This window comes from Fusarium musae, chromosome 2 (genome assembly GCF_019915245.1).
Source record: "Fusarium musae strain F31 chromosome 2, whole genome shotgun sequence".
NCBI classification, from domain to species: Eukaryota; Fungi; Ascomycota; class Sordariomycetes; order Hypocreales; family Nectriaceae; genus Fusarium; species Fusarium musae.
The window spans coordinates 2,545,841-2,559,429 of record NC_058388.1 but is presented as its reverse complement, the minus strand read 5'-3'; the positions used below and the strand labels follow the sequence as shown (position 1 = coordinate 2,559,429).

Sequence of the window (13,589 nt, the reverse complement as noted above, 5' to 3'; positions counted from 1 at the left end):
GTGTTCAGTCCCCTAAGAGACTAAGATAGTGCCCCCACTCCCCTGTAAGCAGCTCCCTCAGCGAAGGCTCACTCATTTACTGACGGGAGTCGAAAAAAGACCTTCCATTTGGTTCGTTCCAGTCCATCCCTCTGACTGGTAAGTCACCACTTACCTCGACCACCACCAAATGATATCACATGGCACTAACAATCGCTCTTTGAACCCAATTTTTGTCTATCGCGCTTCTCTTCTTCCTCTTTGAACCATTTTCAATTGGAGAACTCACGTACATACTCAAGGTGCTTTACGGTAAGGTAGCTTGCCTGGTCAGAAGAAACAATTCCCGTTATACTGTAGCACATCGGTTGGCCTCGGGATGCGGGGCAACATCACTGACTGGTTGATTACATTAGTCTATCGAGTTCGGTCTGATCAATACCAATCCGCCCAACCTCATATCTTTGCCTGGGCGTAGCGCATCGCATATCAATCATCCTTGACAATGGACGCAGAAATTCATCCAGAGATGAGATCATCGTTCACTTTCCCTTCGCCTCAAGTCAGAGTCGACCAACATGACGATGGCTCTGGCAATAAACCTCCCCCACCACTCGTCCATCACCTGTAAGTCAGACTCAACTCAATCTTTGAATGCGCCCAACGGGTCAGTTGACAATCGCATCAACGAAGGACGGAACCGACAGAAGTTCTTCATTTCTCGAGTCCTCTCCGGCATCACAAGAGAACCCCAAGCGCCCATCGAGAAGTCAAGGTGCGAAACTATCACTAGCATCAAGCAATGTCTTATTGGGCTCACCAGTTCCACAGGAAACTCTTGATGCGCAGACGCAGTTTGGGGATGAGGATGCCGATGGCTGCTCCCACCATCGAGTAAACCAGTATACAATCTTGGACGAAATCGGCAGAGGTTCTTATGGCGCTGTTCATCTTGCAAAGGACCAATTCGGAAATGAATATGTGAGTATTATACCCCCAAGCCAGCTGCCAGCCCAATTCTGTCTCCGACTTACACAGCCTCAGGCCGTGAAAGAGTTCTCCAAGGCTCGACTCAGAAAACGTCTCCAATCCACGATCCTCAGGCAGGGTCCTCGAGGCCCAAGGCGTATGGGCCCTGGCGGTCGAGATCCCTTCAATTCAGTGCACCGGGTCAAAGACTCCAATGATGCCCTCCACCTCATTCGAGAGGAAATTGCCATTATGAAGAAACTAAACCACCCCAATCTAGTACAGCTCTATGAGGTTCTTGATGACCCCGAGGAAGATTCCATCTATATGGTCCTAGAGATGTGCCGAAAGGGTGTCGTTATGAAGGTCGGCCTTGACGAACATGCCAATCCCTACCCTGAGGAAAACTGCCGCTTTTGGTTCCGAGACCTTATATTGGCCATTGAGTATCGTGAGTGCAGTCACCTCGAACCCCAATTCTGCTGAGATGCTAACGATATGCTGCGTAGTTCATGCTCAGGGTGTCATCCACAGAGACATCAAGCCAGATAACCTGCTCTTATCTGACGATGATGTGCTCAAGGTCGTTGATTTTGGAGTTTCTGAGATGTTTGAAAAACCCGAAAATATGAGAACAGCAAAATCTGCAGGATCACCCGCCTTTCTCCCCCCTGAACTTTGTGGGAAGCATGGTGACGTGTCGGGCACCGCTGCTGATATTTGGTCCATGGGAGTTTCGCTCTACTGCCTCAAGTATGGGCGCATTCCATTCAACCGTGACGGCGTCTTGGACATGTACGACGCTATCAGGACCGATGAACCTTCCATCCCCGAGGACGAGAACCCGGACTTTGTCGACCTCATGCAGAAGCTACTCAACAAAGACCCGGAGCAACGCATAAGCATGGACAAACTTCGAGTAAGGTGTCCAGACCTTGCGAGCGTCCCGAGTAACAGAGCTAACACCTAAGCAGGAGCACCCCTGGGTCACCAAGCAGGGTACGGACACTCTCCTCTCCGCTGAAGAGAACTGTGCCAACATGGTGGAACCTCCAAATGAGCTTGAGGTTAACCGTGCCTTTACTCGCAAGATGAATCACCTTCTTTGCGTCATGAAAGCCATCCATCGCTTCAAGTCCATTCTGGCCAAACACCGGGCCAGATCTAACAGTAGCCCGCGTAAAGACGGCGAAGGCACCCTTGACGCGTCCCAGGAAAGGGCAAAGGCAGAGGTGATCGAGGCGTTGCTGTATCAGCGGCGCAAGTTTCTGAATCAAAAGAGTGATGAAGGCAGCCAAATCCCGCCAATCCACGAAACTGTGGGAAACAATACCCCATTCTTGGGAATCGGCACTGGAACAATGAACGAGTTCGCTTCCAATGAGGCTACTCCAGATATGGTGTCCGATTCGCCAACGGCAGTTGACTTCAACGTGTATGACCGAGCGTATGAAACTGCTATAGAGAACATCACGTCTGGCCGGAATGATTCTTCAAGAGGACCGACAGTATATTTGACCAAGTTAGTCAAAGAGACACAAAAACTGAAGGGGTCCCCTGGGCTCACCGGGAGTGACGACTTCTCCGAGAATTCAGATGGCCTACAGAAATCGGGGCCCGCAGCCAAGCTTTCGCACCTCACATCCAAGCTTGACCTCTCAGGGAAGCAATAAGAACAAAGTTGGGACTTGATATAGGGAATAAAGCTACACCTTCGGGTAAGGCTACGCGTTTGGAAAGCACGTTGTACCATTATGGCGCTGCGAGTGACAATAACATGACTGGTAGTGGTGGATCAAATGCGGTGGACTGTTTTAGAAGCTCAGTGATAACGATACCACAAGAGATACATATGAGGAAGCATGCTCATCGTGTAACACGACTGCTGGATGCAACCGGGGTGATATTCCGAAGTAAAGCAAACATCCTCATGTGTAGCAGTGAGTAGTAGTAGTAGGTAGTCAGTAGTAGTGTGAACTGCGGGCCAGTATGAGTAGCGGTGCAGCTGACAGATTTGGAGCCTCAGCAACTCGACCACATGAAACAAAGGATATGTTAAGATGAGAATCAGGTATGCGGTGAAACCCCTCTATCTCGGCGTTGTCGGGCAGCCAGGCCTTTGGTGAGGTGCACAACTGCCAAGGCAGCCGAGCCGCTCTCGAATCCCACCTCCAACAACAGACTACAAGATCTGAAATCTTATCTTGCACGAATTACAAAACGGGGAGCGCAGGCAGGGGTTTCGAGCTGGCGTCGCCAGTAGATAAAACATCTTGACAAGATATCGAACCTGATACGCCGGTTCCATGCTGGCCGATGAGGAGATAATTGTCCGAGCACGGCTGGCAGGAAGGGGTCTGCCAATCTCGACGACGTAACTCGCCAGAACAGTCAACGGTGAGTGTCAGTCAAGATTAGTCGCGGCAGCGGGATGCTCTCCCGAAGACGGGATATTAAAAAAATCGGGATGACTGCCAAGGTAATCGTCTACTTGGCCATGCATAAGTGGGTGCCACTGTACAGAAAGGCACCAGGAACACCCGGCGCCACGTGGAAACCGTTGCTCAAGGTGTCACTATACATCAAGTGTACTATCAAAGCCCAGCAGCCAACCCCTCTTGAGTTGCGATTGATGGCCACCAACATGCTGCTGTGGCACACAATTGGGTCGATTATGGATGTATGTACATACATATGTTGCATGGGCCCGTCCGCCCGCCCGCCCGTCCGTGTGTGTCGCTATCTGGCAAGCAGGGTCTAGTTAGAGGGTCAAGATGAAAACTTCGATAAACTTGTGCGGGTTGCAGGGATAGATAGATGCTTACAATACCTTAGCTTTTCGGCAGCAGAACTGGGGCTGGCTTGACGGGGAGCCAGTGAGCTCTCGGCGATAGAGCACGGGTAGGTAGTCTGAACGGTAAAGGCACTTTGTTGTCGGTGTAAAAGATGCTGTGTAATAATATGTTTGTTTGCCTGCTGCCTGGATGTATGGATGTATGTAAATCAAGACGGTGTGACGTCAACACACGAGATAGTATGTAAGTGCCTTACCTAAGTAGGTAGATTAATCCAAATATCGAAAAGATAGCGCGCAGTCTACTATACAGTAGGTAGGTAGTCCTTGATATCTGTCATTTGCTAATGCCAGACCAGGGAGTCGCCGAAATATCCCATTTTGCCTAACGTTGGATGTTGATGCGTGGTGACATTGCGATGTCCACTCCACTCCTCATGGGTGCTGGTGTTGGAGCTTCAGGTATCGTACTCACTCTCAACATTACCTCTCTGGTAAATACCTGAATGTTGATATGTGGTGGAGGCGGGTCGAGCGGTGAAGGCACCCGATCATGCGCATGCTCTGTTCAAGCTGCCTTATCCAGTAGTCTAGGTATGAACAGAAGAAAGATTCCTTGTGCAAGGAAAAGCCCATGTCAGTTTCTCTCCCTTGATAGAAATCGTCCAGAGACATTGGCATTCTTGATCGATTATACAGATATATATGTATGTATTCCAAACACTGGTCGCTAGAACACATGGAACAATCCTTATGTGTGATAAGGTTTTGTTTCAAAGACCAGCTTACAAGGATGTGCAAGCTTTCACCCCTGCAGGCTGGGGGTTACGCTTAGAAGAACCCTTAGTTTGAATACCACCTACCATGCCGATCAAGCTGTGCAATTCGTGATGGTTGCATGCAACAAAGTCGGCAGCCCTGCTCAGCGCAAGAGCTTCAACAATAATTACATACCTACCTACCTGAGGCAGTCAGGTGAGGATTACATATACATATTACCCAGCTACCCAGCACCAGGCTAAAGTTCAACAGATCGGCATTCCGACTTGATAGGCCCCGTCGGAATATATTGTACGACTAGTATCCGTATTTTCGGGTACCTTAGTTGGGACGGATAGGGTGTCAAAGTCGGAAGAATCACTCGGAAAAGTCAGCTCTTAGGTTTGCGCAACCACCCAACAAACTAATAGACCCTTGAAACTTGAGGGATGGCCCCTCGGGTCCGGAAAATGATCGGGAATTCTTAGGTGTGGTCACCACCAAAAGTGTCCCTATTATTTTCCGGACGCCCAGGATGGATTGAGCGAGCGGGTCGCGGTTCCGAGCAATCTGGAGGCCTCCTCTTTGTGAACAAATCTCACAGAAAAAAAGGGCCAGATGTGTTGGCTGGCAGAGCTAGCTCCATTAAGGGCTGGTGGGATGAAAGAGCCCTAGACTGTAGGTATGTACTCAGGTACTAACGTCATGGAAGTGTCAGGAAGAGAGGATGCCCCAAGTGACCTTGGGGGGTGCATAGGTATGCGTGAAAATCTAGGATACCTACCTTTATGCAGTAGTATTTCCAAACAAGAGAAGAGCGGCAGCAGCTCAGCAGATCACGCCGCTTTGTCACATTTTGTGCGGATGTGTGGCAATACCTCACAGTGCACACTTCGGTCGATACTGAGAATCCGGTACAACAAAGGGAATAGGTTCATTGAGGTGTGTGTGACTTAGACCTCCTGTTTCCTCCCACTCGGTGGTGTTGCTGTTTGTCAATGCTATCTACCTACTTCATCCATTGCTAGTAGCAGTGTTACGCCATTCACAGGGACAAAACGTTCACCAGCAGCTTATTAATCACTGTTTTTTACTGGGCTCGGATGAAACTGCAAAGGATACCTATTGGACATATCAAGACCTACATGTTTGATACAGATGTGTCTCGATGCCAAGCTAGCCCGGTTGTGTTTTGGGCCCCTGGGCAAACCAAGGAGAGGAACAATGGTCTCTTTGGTGCATGAGATTGACGATACAGGACAGGTCGTTTGAGACATACACAGGTAGGTATGTATGTAGTTGTAGCTCTGAGCTGGGTCTTTTCTCCCTTTCCAGTCTTCGAATCGGATGCAGCCACCTTTCCTACCTTACATGTACCTAGTAGATAGCAGGTACATACCTACTATTTATTCATTCATACTCAACCGCCCAGTGTCTGGTTTCTTTGACAACATTGAAGTTCTTGGGTGTCTTACCTGATACCTACCTAGGCACCTACTTACAATAAACATTTCCTTTCCTGAATATCCCCCAGTACGCGCAGTCCTGCATAAGATCCTGTCAGTGTCTCAAATGGTAGGCCAATTCATGATAATCATGATATACTCGTCTTCTTCCTTCTTCACACACACATAAATACTTGCAGGGTTCTACAACTAGCTGATGCCAATGTTATAGGGCCAGCCAATGATCTGCCAGCCATGATACCTTAAAGTGGACATGGACCACCGAGTACAGAGGAACTTTACCCTGAGGACCCGCAGGTAAAGTCCCATACTCAAAATGAAGCCTCAAGAGAATGCGAAAGCACATAGCTTTATAGTCTGAGTACCAAAACGCTACCACTCGTATGAGGCTATCTCTGAGGTAGGTGTGACATACTGATCGCGGGCCATTTTCATGAAAATTCGACACCATGAACACATGTCTTGGCAGGTTGATAGGATAGGTACCTTTATCTGAAAAAAATTGATTGATTCTTGTCCAAGGACTGTAATCGACGATCCCACCTAGACTACCCGATGTTTCTCTATCTCTCTTTTATCGTTACTAGCCAATGTTTCATCATTAGTGAGGTAACAATCGAGAATCTCGAAAACAGAACCGTTTGCAAGTAAGTCCTGGACCAAGAAAGTTCCTCAAAGGCACATTTCAACTACTAGGTACAGTAAACTAGCGCTGCCATCACCTCCACAATTCCGACATCCCTGCCCTGTCTACTCCGTATGTACCTAAGGTAGCCAGATCTCTGTCCCTGCCCGCCCATGCGCCATTTCTTGGCATTGGGTTTCTGCTAAACTATAACAGTTAGGTTACCTTGGTTGGCTGGGGTCAGCACCAGACCGAGGGGCACGCACGCACGCACGTATCCAACAGAATATCAAATACAAAAAAAGGCTTGAGCAGACCAGGCCGGTCTTCTTATCACGGAATCAAGAGGAAAATGTTGCGGCGGATTTCCATTTCTAAAGACAGATCCATTTTGCAGCTGGAATATTCCATGACTGAGCCGTTGATTTCGGCCTGCCTGTTTCTGCGTGAGGTTCGGATAAGCCTCGAACAAGCTGGAAATCAAAACCACTCCCAGAGCTTGGCCAGCCAAATCATCCATGGCACATGTCAGTCAATGGGCAGTGGAGGGCGAGGACGTGATACAAACCACTATGCACCTGCCTTACCTACTGCATCCACGCCTAGGTACTTTTCGAAATCTCCTTATGCAGTTTGGTCGTACAAAGCACCCGTACACACTCCGTCCATGTATATCAACGACGTGGTCGTTAAAATCTATAACCGCGGCAGGTTTTCTTTTTGCTACCAGGACAAATTCTGGCCCAGCCATTGCTAGCCAAGCAGCCTACCCAAGGTACCTAGGTAGACAGACAATGCCCATTGTCAAATCGTGAGACGCTTTTAGAGAGACGACGGGGAGACGGCGGCCAGTTAAATCCAATGTACGTTTAACCCCCCGAGGGGTACCCACAGAGATGCATCACCGCACCACACCACACCACAACACAACACACCGCATCGACCGCTGAAGTGCATCGGCTCTGCTTTGAGCTGGTGTTGTTCATTATTAGCGCTAACCAACGTTGAATCTGGCGGTACGGGCACGGATAGAAATGCGGCAACTGTTACAGCACCGTACCCAGTCTACAGTGCTGCTTCAAACATGGATGCTCGAAAAATTAATAATGGATTGTACCTAGGGTAGGCTAGAAAACCAAGCTACCAAACATCAGTAAATAAAGGTCTAAGTGAACCAAGCCCTGGTGCCTCCGCCGCCGCAGTACCGCGCGGCTGGGGACAAGAACTTTGTCTAGTGCCTCGCCTCTCTGTACATGTACATACATAATGCGATGCAATGCAATGTATTGTAATGCCTTGCACCGCCATGCCGAAACAGTCACCACGTCCTATCGTGTGGTTTGACCCATACTCCGCACCTCGTCTCGAGTTGTTATTGATTCTATCGTATAAGGTATTGTACTATAAGGACCGGATCTCTGCCTGCCGGTGCGGTGCGGCACAAGGCTCACAAATCTGCCGTCATACATTTGGATGCTCACCTCGGTAATCCTGATTGGCTCGCTGCTCTACGTCACAGCGTCTGTCTGGGTTCGTGTGCGCTGGACAACATGCAATTGCAGCTGATGAGATATCGAATATGTATGAGCACGCAGTACTCTGTAATACATGATAAGTATGTAGGTAGGGTAGGTAGAAGTGTTTGGTCTGTTGGAGACTAATACATGGAAGCACGCACGTCCCCAGTGTCTCCGCCCCAAAGCTTGGCTGTACATATTTTGGAGGTCCGTGGTCAAATTTTTCGGTGATAATAACAGATGAAAAGGCAAATAGAGGCTAGAGAGGTTCAATGAGAGGTAGGGAAGGGCACCCCGTACCAGAACGTACCGTACTTCATGTGTGCCCCTGTTGGATGACGGGCGGGGCTCGATGGTTCCCGGCTCGAGGTACTGTGCCGTCTTGGCCCAGTTCACAATGGAAGAGACCTGATGCAGCGGGTCTGGCTGTCATCCAGAGTGGCATTGAGGTAGAGTGAGAGTTCCCCTTTCTGGTACCTGGAACTCATGACGCTACATCATGGCTGCTATCCCTTGAGGTAGTCAGGCAGTCTACCTGTACTTTTGTCCGCGGAGTAGCGCTGGTGGCCCCTCCTTTCATGATGGGGTTTTCTGGATAGGTGAGGGCCAGGGCTCACGCTGACGCTCAGAAAAACCCTTAGCTGCTGTGGCAGATGTCGGAAATAATTGAGTGACATAGACGAGAGATCGTTTGAAACAGCGGATTGGGTGATCTGCCAGCAGAGCTGTCGTGTTTTAGTACGGAAACATGTCCTTCTGACCACTGTCAGATGCAGCTTCCGGCCCTCCTTGCCTGAAGCAGCAGAAGTGAAGCGCTTTTGCTCCTCTGCACCGGGGGGCAGCCAATGCACTGTACCTCCGAACCTGGATTATAGGTAGAGGGCATGATGAAACTGAGATCCAGTCAGAAACTGACTGAGGTGAGACCCATATGATGCCGGCGCCGCTCCGGCTATGTACCTACCTACCTTACCTTGTATGCCCGGCTTGCTTCCAGGAGTCTGATGTTGATAGGTGTTGATGTCTACTACCTACCTAGGTTATTAGTACCCTTATTTACCTCAGTTATGTAAGGTAGCTTTCGAATTACTGGCACTGACGAAAACGCTTCTTAGAGATGGACTTGGTGATGGGCAATGCAATAACTGGTGAATACCTAACAGCCGCTTGCCCTTGTGGCATCCAATCCAATCTTGCCCGCTCCATTTCTCCAGGGCCGAGTCCTTGTAAGTGCTAGGCAAATTATAGCCCAAAAGACGGAGTTATAATTTTTTATTTTATTTTTTTTTCGTTCTTACAGCGGTTCCATCCATGAGGTAGGGTGCTAACTACTAAACAAGTACCTGCCTGCCTACCTACTATGGATCCATTACCTACCTTAGGTGCCCTCGGATTAACCTTTCAGGTACATGCGCCTTCATACTATGCATCGCACTTCGTAAAGTACTCGGCAGTACTGTTTGTCACTTACTCACTGCATCTGCATCTGGGGTCTTTTTTTATCAAATCAATTTGGGACAGATCGTTCGAACTCTTGACTGCTCAACAAGTTAGCCTTGTTTAATAATTCCCTTCCTACAGTACCTTGCCTGACCGACCCTGCCTAGGCCTAGGTAGGCCGTTGAAGAGGAGGCTACCTTAGGTACCTAGGTTACTCATAACCCTCACTCACTCACTATTTCTTCTTGCCTTCCGTCGTCTTAAAAATTCCCGCTTCCCTTTTTTCCCACCATTACTTCTTTTCACCTTTCGCTGTTCCTCTCTACCCTTCATCTCCGTCTTACCCTTGCTCCTGTCCTGCTTTGTCTGGCAGTCGCGACAAAGATTGCTCGCCCCCCTCATCTTTCGTCGTTGGTATAGCTGCAGCTGCACGGGCTTCAGAGCCCATCAACGCCTGTAGGCGTTTGTTCCATAGTGAACGCTGCCACTGACTGGGGAGGGCGACAGTTTTCTGCGTTCAACTTGCAACAGTGCTCGAGGAGCTGGGCTGTTGAATTCGAAATTACCTCGTCTCGGCATCGTGGCCCAGCTTTACTACAGGTTGCTCCGTACGAGCTCCATTTCAGTACCTTTTTACCTTACCTTTCTTCGCGACAAATAGTGGTCCGTCCCTACCTACTAGCCTACCTAGAAGCCGACATCCTTCCGTGACCTGCAGCCGTCTTGTCTTGGCGTTCGGCATCATCATCAGCCAAGAAAGACTTCACTTGCGGCTTTGAGCACCACCTCGGACTGTCCTCTTTTGCTCTCTCTTCCCTTTTTGCCGCTGTTGTTGCTGCTATCTTGTTGCTGCTCCGCTCCGCTCGATAGCTCTGCTCTACCTCGGAATAATCTCTTTGTCGGTATTGTTCGGGCCCTTGATTCAATTACATCGGCCCTACCACCAACAACAGAGCGGAACAGACACAGAAACCCGCCACTCTTGGTACGGGCTTTTTAGCCACTATCAACACCTACGCTGCAGTACTTACATACTGTACATTTCAGTCCAATACATTTTGCCGCTCGCCTTTTGCTTCGCCTCATCTCCACCCCCGCCAAGATCGGTAACCCAAAGACAACTCAGATATCCCCCACTGTCCTGTTTTTGATCACTCGTCAGTCTCGTTCTGCGGCCAGAAACTAAAATCTCGCCCTTCTGCGTTCGGCACTTCTGTTGTTACCTGGCTTACTGCTGTACGCTGGCTTAGGTTGCCTGCCAACTGAACCGTTGCTTCTAGACTTATCCGTTGCGCAACAGACCCTTGCTCGAGTCGTGCTCACTGACGCCTGTTTCTGGTGTCGCACCAGGTCGTCGCATATTCTTCCGTCACTTTATTTTCTCGACTCTTCGCCTTAAATATCCTCACCAACAACACCCGAGACAGTGACTCTGGTCTCGTATTCACTTCCAAAAATGCCCACTGCATCTGGTTCCTCAAAACCGCCCTCCGCATCGAGCTCGAAACCATCCTCGGTTAAATCTCAAGATGGCGTCAAGAAGTCCCCTAGTCTAGCACCACAGAATGGTGCAACTACTGATAATGGACATCCTCCCTCAGACACGCATCTCAAGCCAACAGCCTCAGTAAAGAACCGTCTCACCCGCATGTTCTCATCCAAGGATGCGTCAAGAGTTCCGACCCCCGCCCCTTCGACTGTCGATTTACCTAATCGCCCGCGGGCTTCTTCCACAAACGGCACCTCTACACCCGCGGCAAAGACTTCGTCCATCGAGAAGGGTAGCGACAGGGCTTCGCTCAAACCGGCTGACAAGGCCACAACACCAGCCAAACCCGCCACGAAATCGACCAGTGGCAAGGAGCCGTCTCAACGATTTGTTCTAAATCCGGAAGCACAGGGTGGCCATGAGCATCATCTAAAATCTAGTCGACGTCAGGAAAAGCTCTCGGATATGTGGAGAGCGATCATCGGCAAGAAGCAGGATGCAGCCGCTGAGCACGATCTATCGCTTGTTTCAAATTGGGTAGATACACTACAACAAGAAAAAGAAGAAGCTGGCGATAGAAAAGGTGGGCCCAGCGCAACAACAACCCTGGTCGAGAAATACGGCAAATGCCAGGAGGTGGTTGGCCGTGGCGCTTTTGGCATTGTTCGAATCTCCCACAAGAAGATTGGTGGCAGCAATGAAAAGCTCTTTGCTGTCAAGGAGTTCCGACGCCGACCAGAAGAGACAGAGAAGAAGTATAGCAAGCGACTCACAGCCGAATTCTGCATATCGTCCTCGCTTCGGCATCCCAACGTTATTCACACACTCGATTTGCTTAAGGATGCCAAGGGCGACTACTGTGAAGTCATGGAATTTTGCGCTGGAGGAGATTTGTACACTCTCGTTCTCTCAAGTGGAAAGCTGGAGGTACAAGAAGCCGACTGTTTCTTCAAGCAGATGATGCGTGGTGTCGAATATCTTCATGAGATGGGTGTAGCGCACCGTGATTTGAAGCCAGAAAATTTGCTCCTGACGACCCGTGGCGCCCTCAAAATTACGGATTTTGGCAACGGAGAGTGTTTCCGAATGGCTTGGGAGACAGACGCGCATATGGTATCTGGCCTATGCGGTTCTGCTCCATACATTGCCCCTGAGGAATATACGGATAAGGAGTTTGACGCCAGAGCTGTAGATGTGTGGGCTTGTGGTGTCATCTTCATGGCAATGAGGACAGGGCGACACCTTTGGCGACTGGCCAAGAAGGACGATGATGAGTTCTACGCCCGTTATTTGGAGGGTCGCCGTGATGAGGAGGGCTACGGCCCCATCGAATCTCTTCATCGGGTAAGTTCATGCAATGCGATAAGGACCCGAGGTACTGTGCATCCCGTGCTAACTATATACAAGGCGCGATGCCGCAATGTCATCTACTCCGTTCTCGACCCCCACCCGACTCGACGCTTGACGGCTGCTCAGGTCCTTAAGTCAGAATGGGTACGTGAGATCAAGCTATGCAAGGCTGGTGAAGAGGGTCTATGAAGAAGATGGTGAGGATGACGGTCAATTTGGAGACTCTGAACTGGAGCGATTCAAACTCGATGAGTAATCGACTTGAGCAGGGCCTACGGTAACGGACCAACTACGAAAGGGACTTCTAGAAGGATGGCCAATATCGAGAGGGTGGGAATAGCGGCGGGTTGGCGTTGATGGCTGCGTTTGGCGAAGCAAGCTACGTCAAGCCACTATGATGATTCGACGACCCATCCTTTGGACTATTTCTTTTGTTATTTTAATCGAGCAATGGTGTTGGGCGTATTGTAAACAGAAACATCGAATTCCCCCCCCCCTTTTATATTCATTTTCAAGCGTATTATGTCCTGGCAGGGTGGCGGTTTCTTGCATTTATGATACAGGACGGCAGGGCTTGCTGATAACCCAGGGGTTATGTCGATGGAACAGGGAGTCCCAGTCTATTCACCCACGAAGTCCATTTTTGTTACAGGAGACTGTGTTTTCAAGACAGCGCGCGATGGTAGAGATAAGGCAGGGCAGGACGGTGCAAGGCAAACACGAATGGATATGAATCATGGGAAGAAAGAGAAAGGGACCTTTGGTAGGCCAAGAGGTCTCAAGCCAAGCAGACAGGAAGTTCAGTTCAGTTCCACAGACATCTATCTGGTTTTGGATATGCCTGTCCCCAGAGGTCAAGAAGAAAAGAGGCGTCGATGATATATACTCCTGTCATCGAGACCCAGGAAACATGAAGCAAGGCAGAATAGACAAGACGTTGTTCTCATTTCAGCACAAAGATGCCAAGAGCACATATCCTAGACTTTCTTCTTCTCTCCTGGCTCAGTCCCGGTGACTTAATAGTAATGAGAGAGGCAAGTTTCCGCCTCCCAAAGCATCCTCCGACTCTAGCACCGTCCTGACTATCGGCACAGGTAGCCGGTGACATGATTGGCCATAAAATACCCATTCAAACATGCCTGTTCTGACCTTACCTACAAAAGTGTTGATATTGTGAATCGGATAGCCTATCCGGTGTAAT

General features: G+C 49.5%; 2 protein-coding genes across 2 annotated transcripts; both read left to right on the top strand.

Moving 5' to 3' along the window:
* Window positions 1-633: 633 nt before the first annotated feature.
* J7337_002706 (uncharacterized protein) lies at window positions 634-2,621 on the top strand (the record flags this gene model as incomplete). Its single annotated transcript, XM_044820433.1, has 4 exons — window positions 634-754; window positions 803-1,399; window positions 1,458-1,867; window positions 1,923-2,621. 4 exons carry the CDS (start codon window positions 634-636, stop codon window positions 2,619-2,621), a joined length of 1,827 nt encoding a protein of 608 aa, XP_044684733.1.
* An 8,384-nt stretch (window positions 2,622-11,005) lies between these two features.
* Window positions 11,006-12,577, top strand: J7337_002705 (uncharacterized protein; the record flags this gene model as incomplete). Its single annotated transcript, XM_044820432.1, has 2 exons — window positions 11,006-12,382; window positions 12,446-12,577. 2 exons carry the CDS (start codon window positions 11,006-11,008, stop codon window positions 12,575-12,577), a joined length of 1,509 nt encoding a protein of 502 aa, XP_044684732.1.
* Between the last annotated feature and the right edge of the window lie 1,012 nt (window positions 12,578-13,589).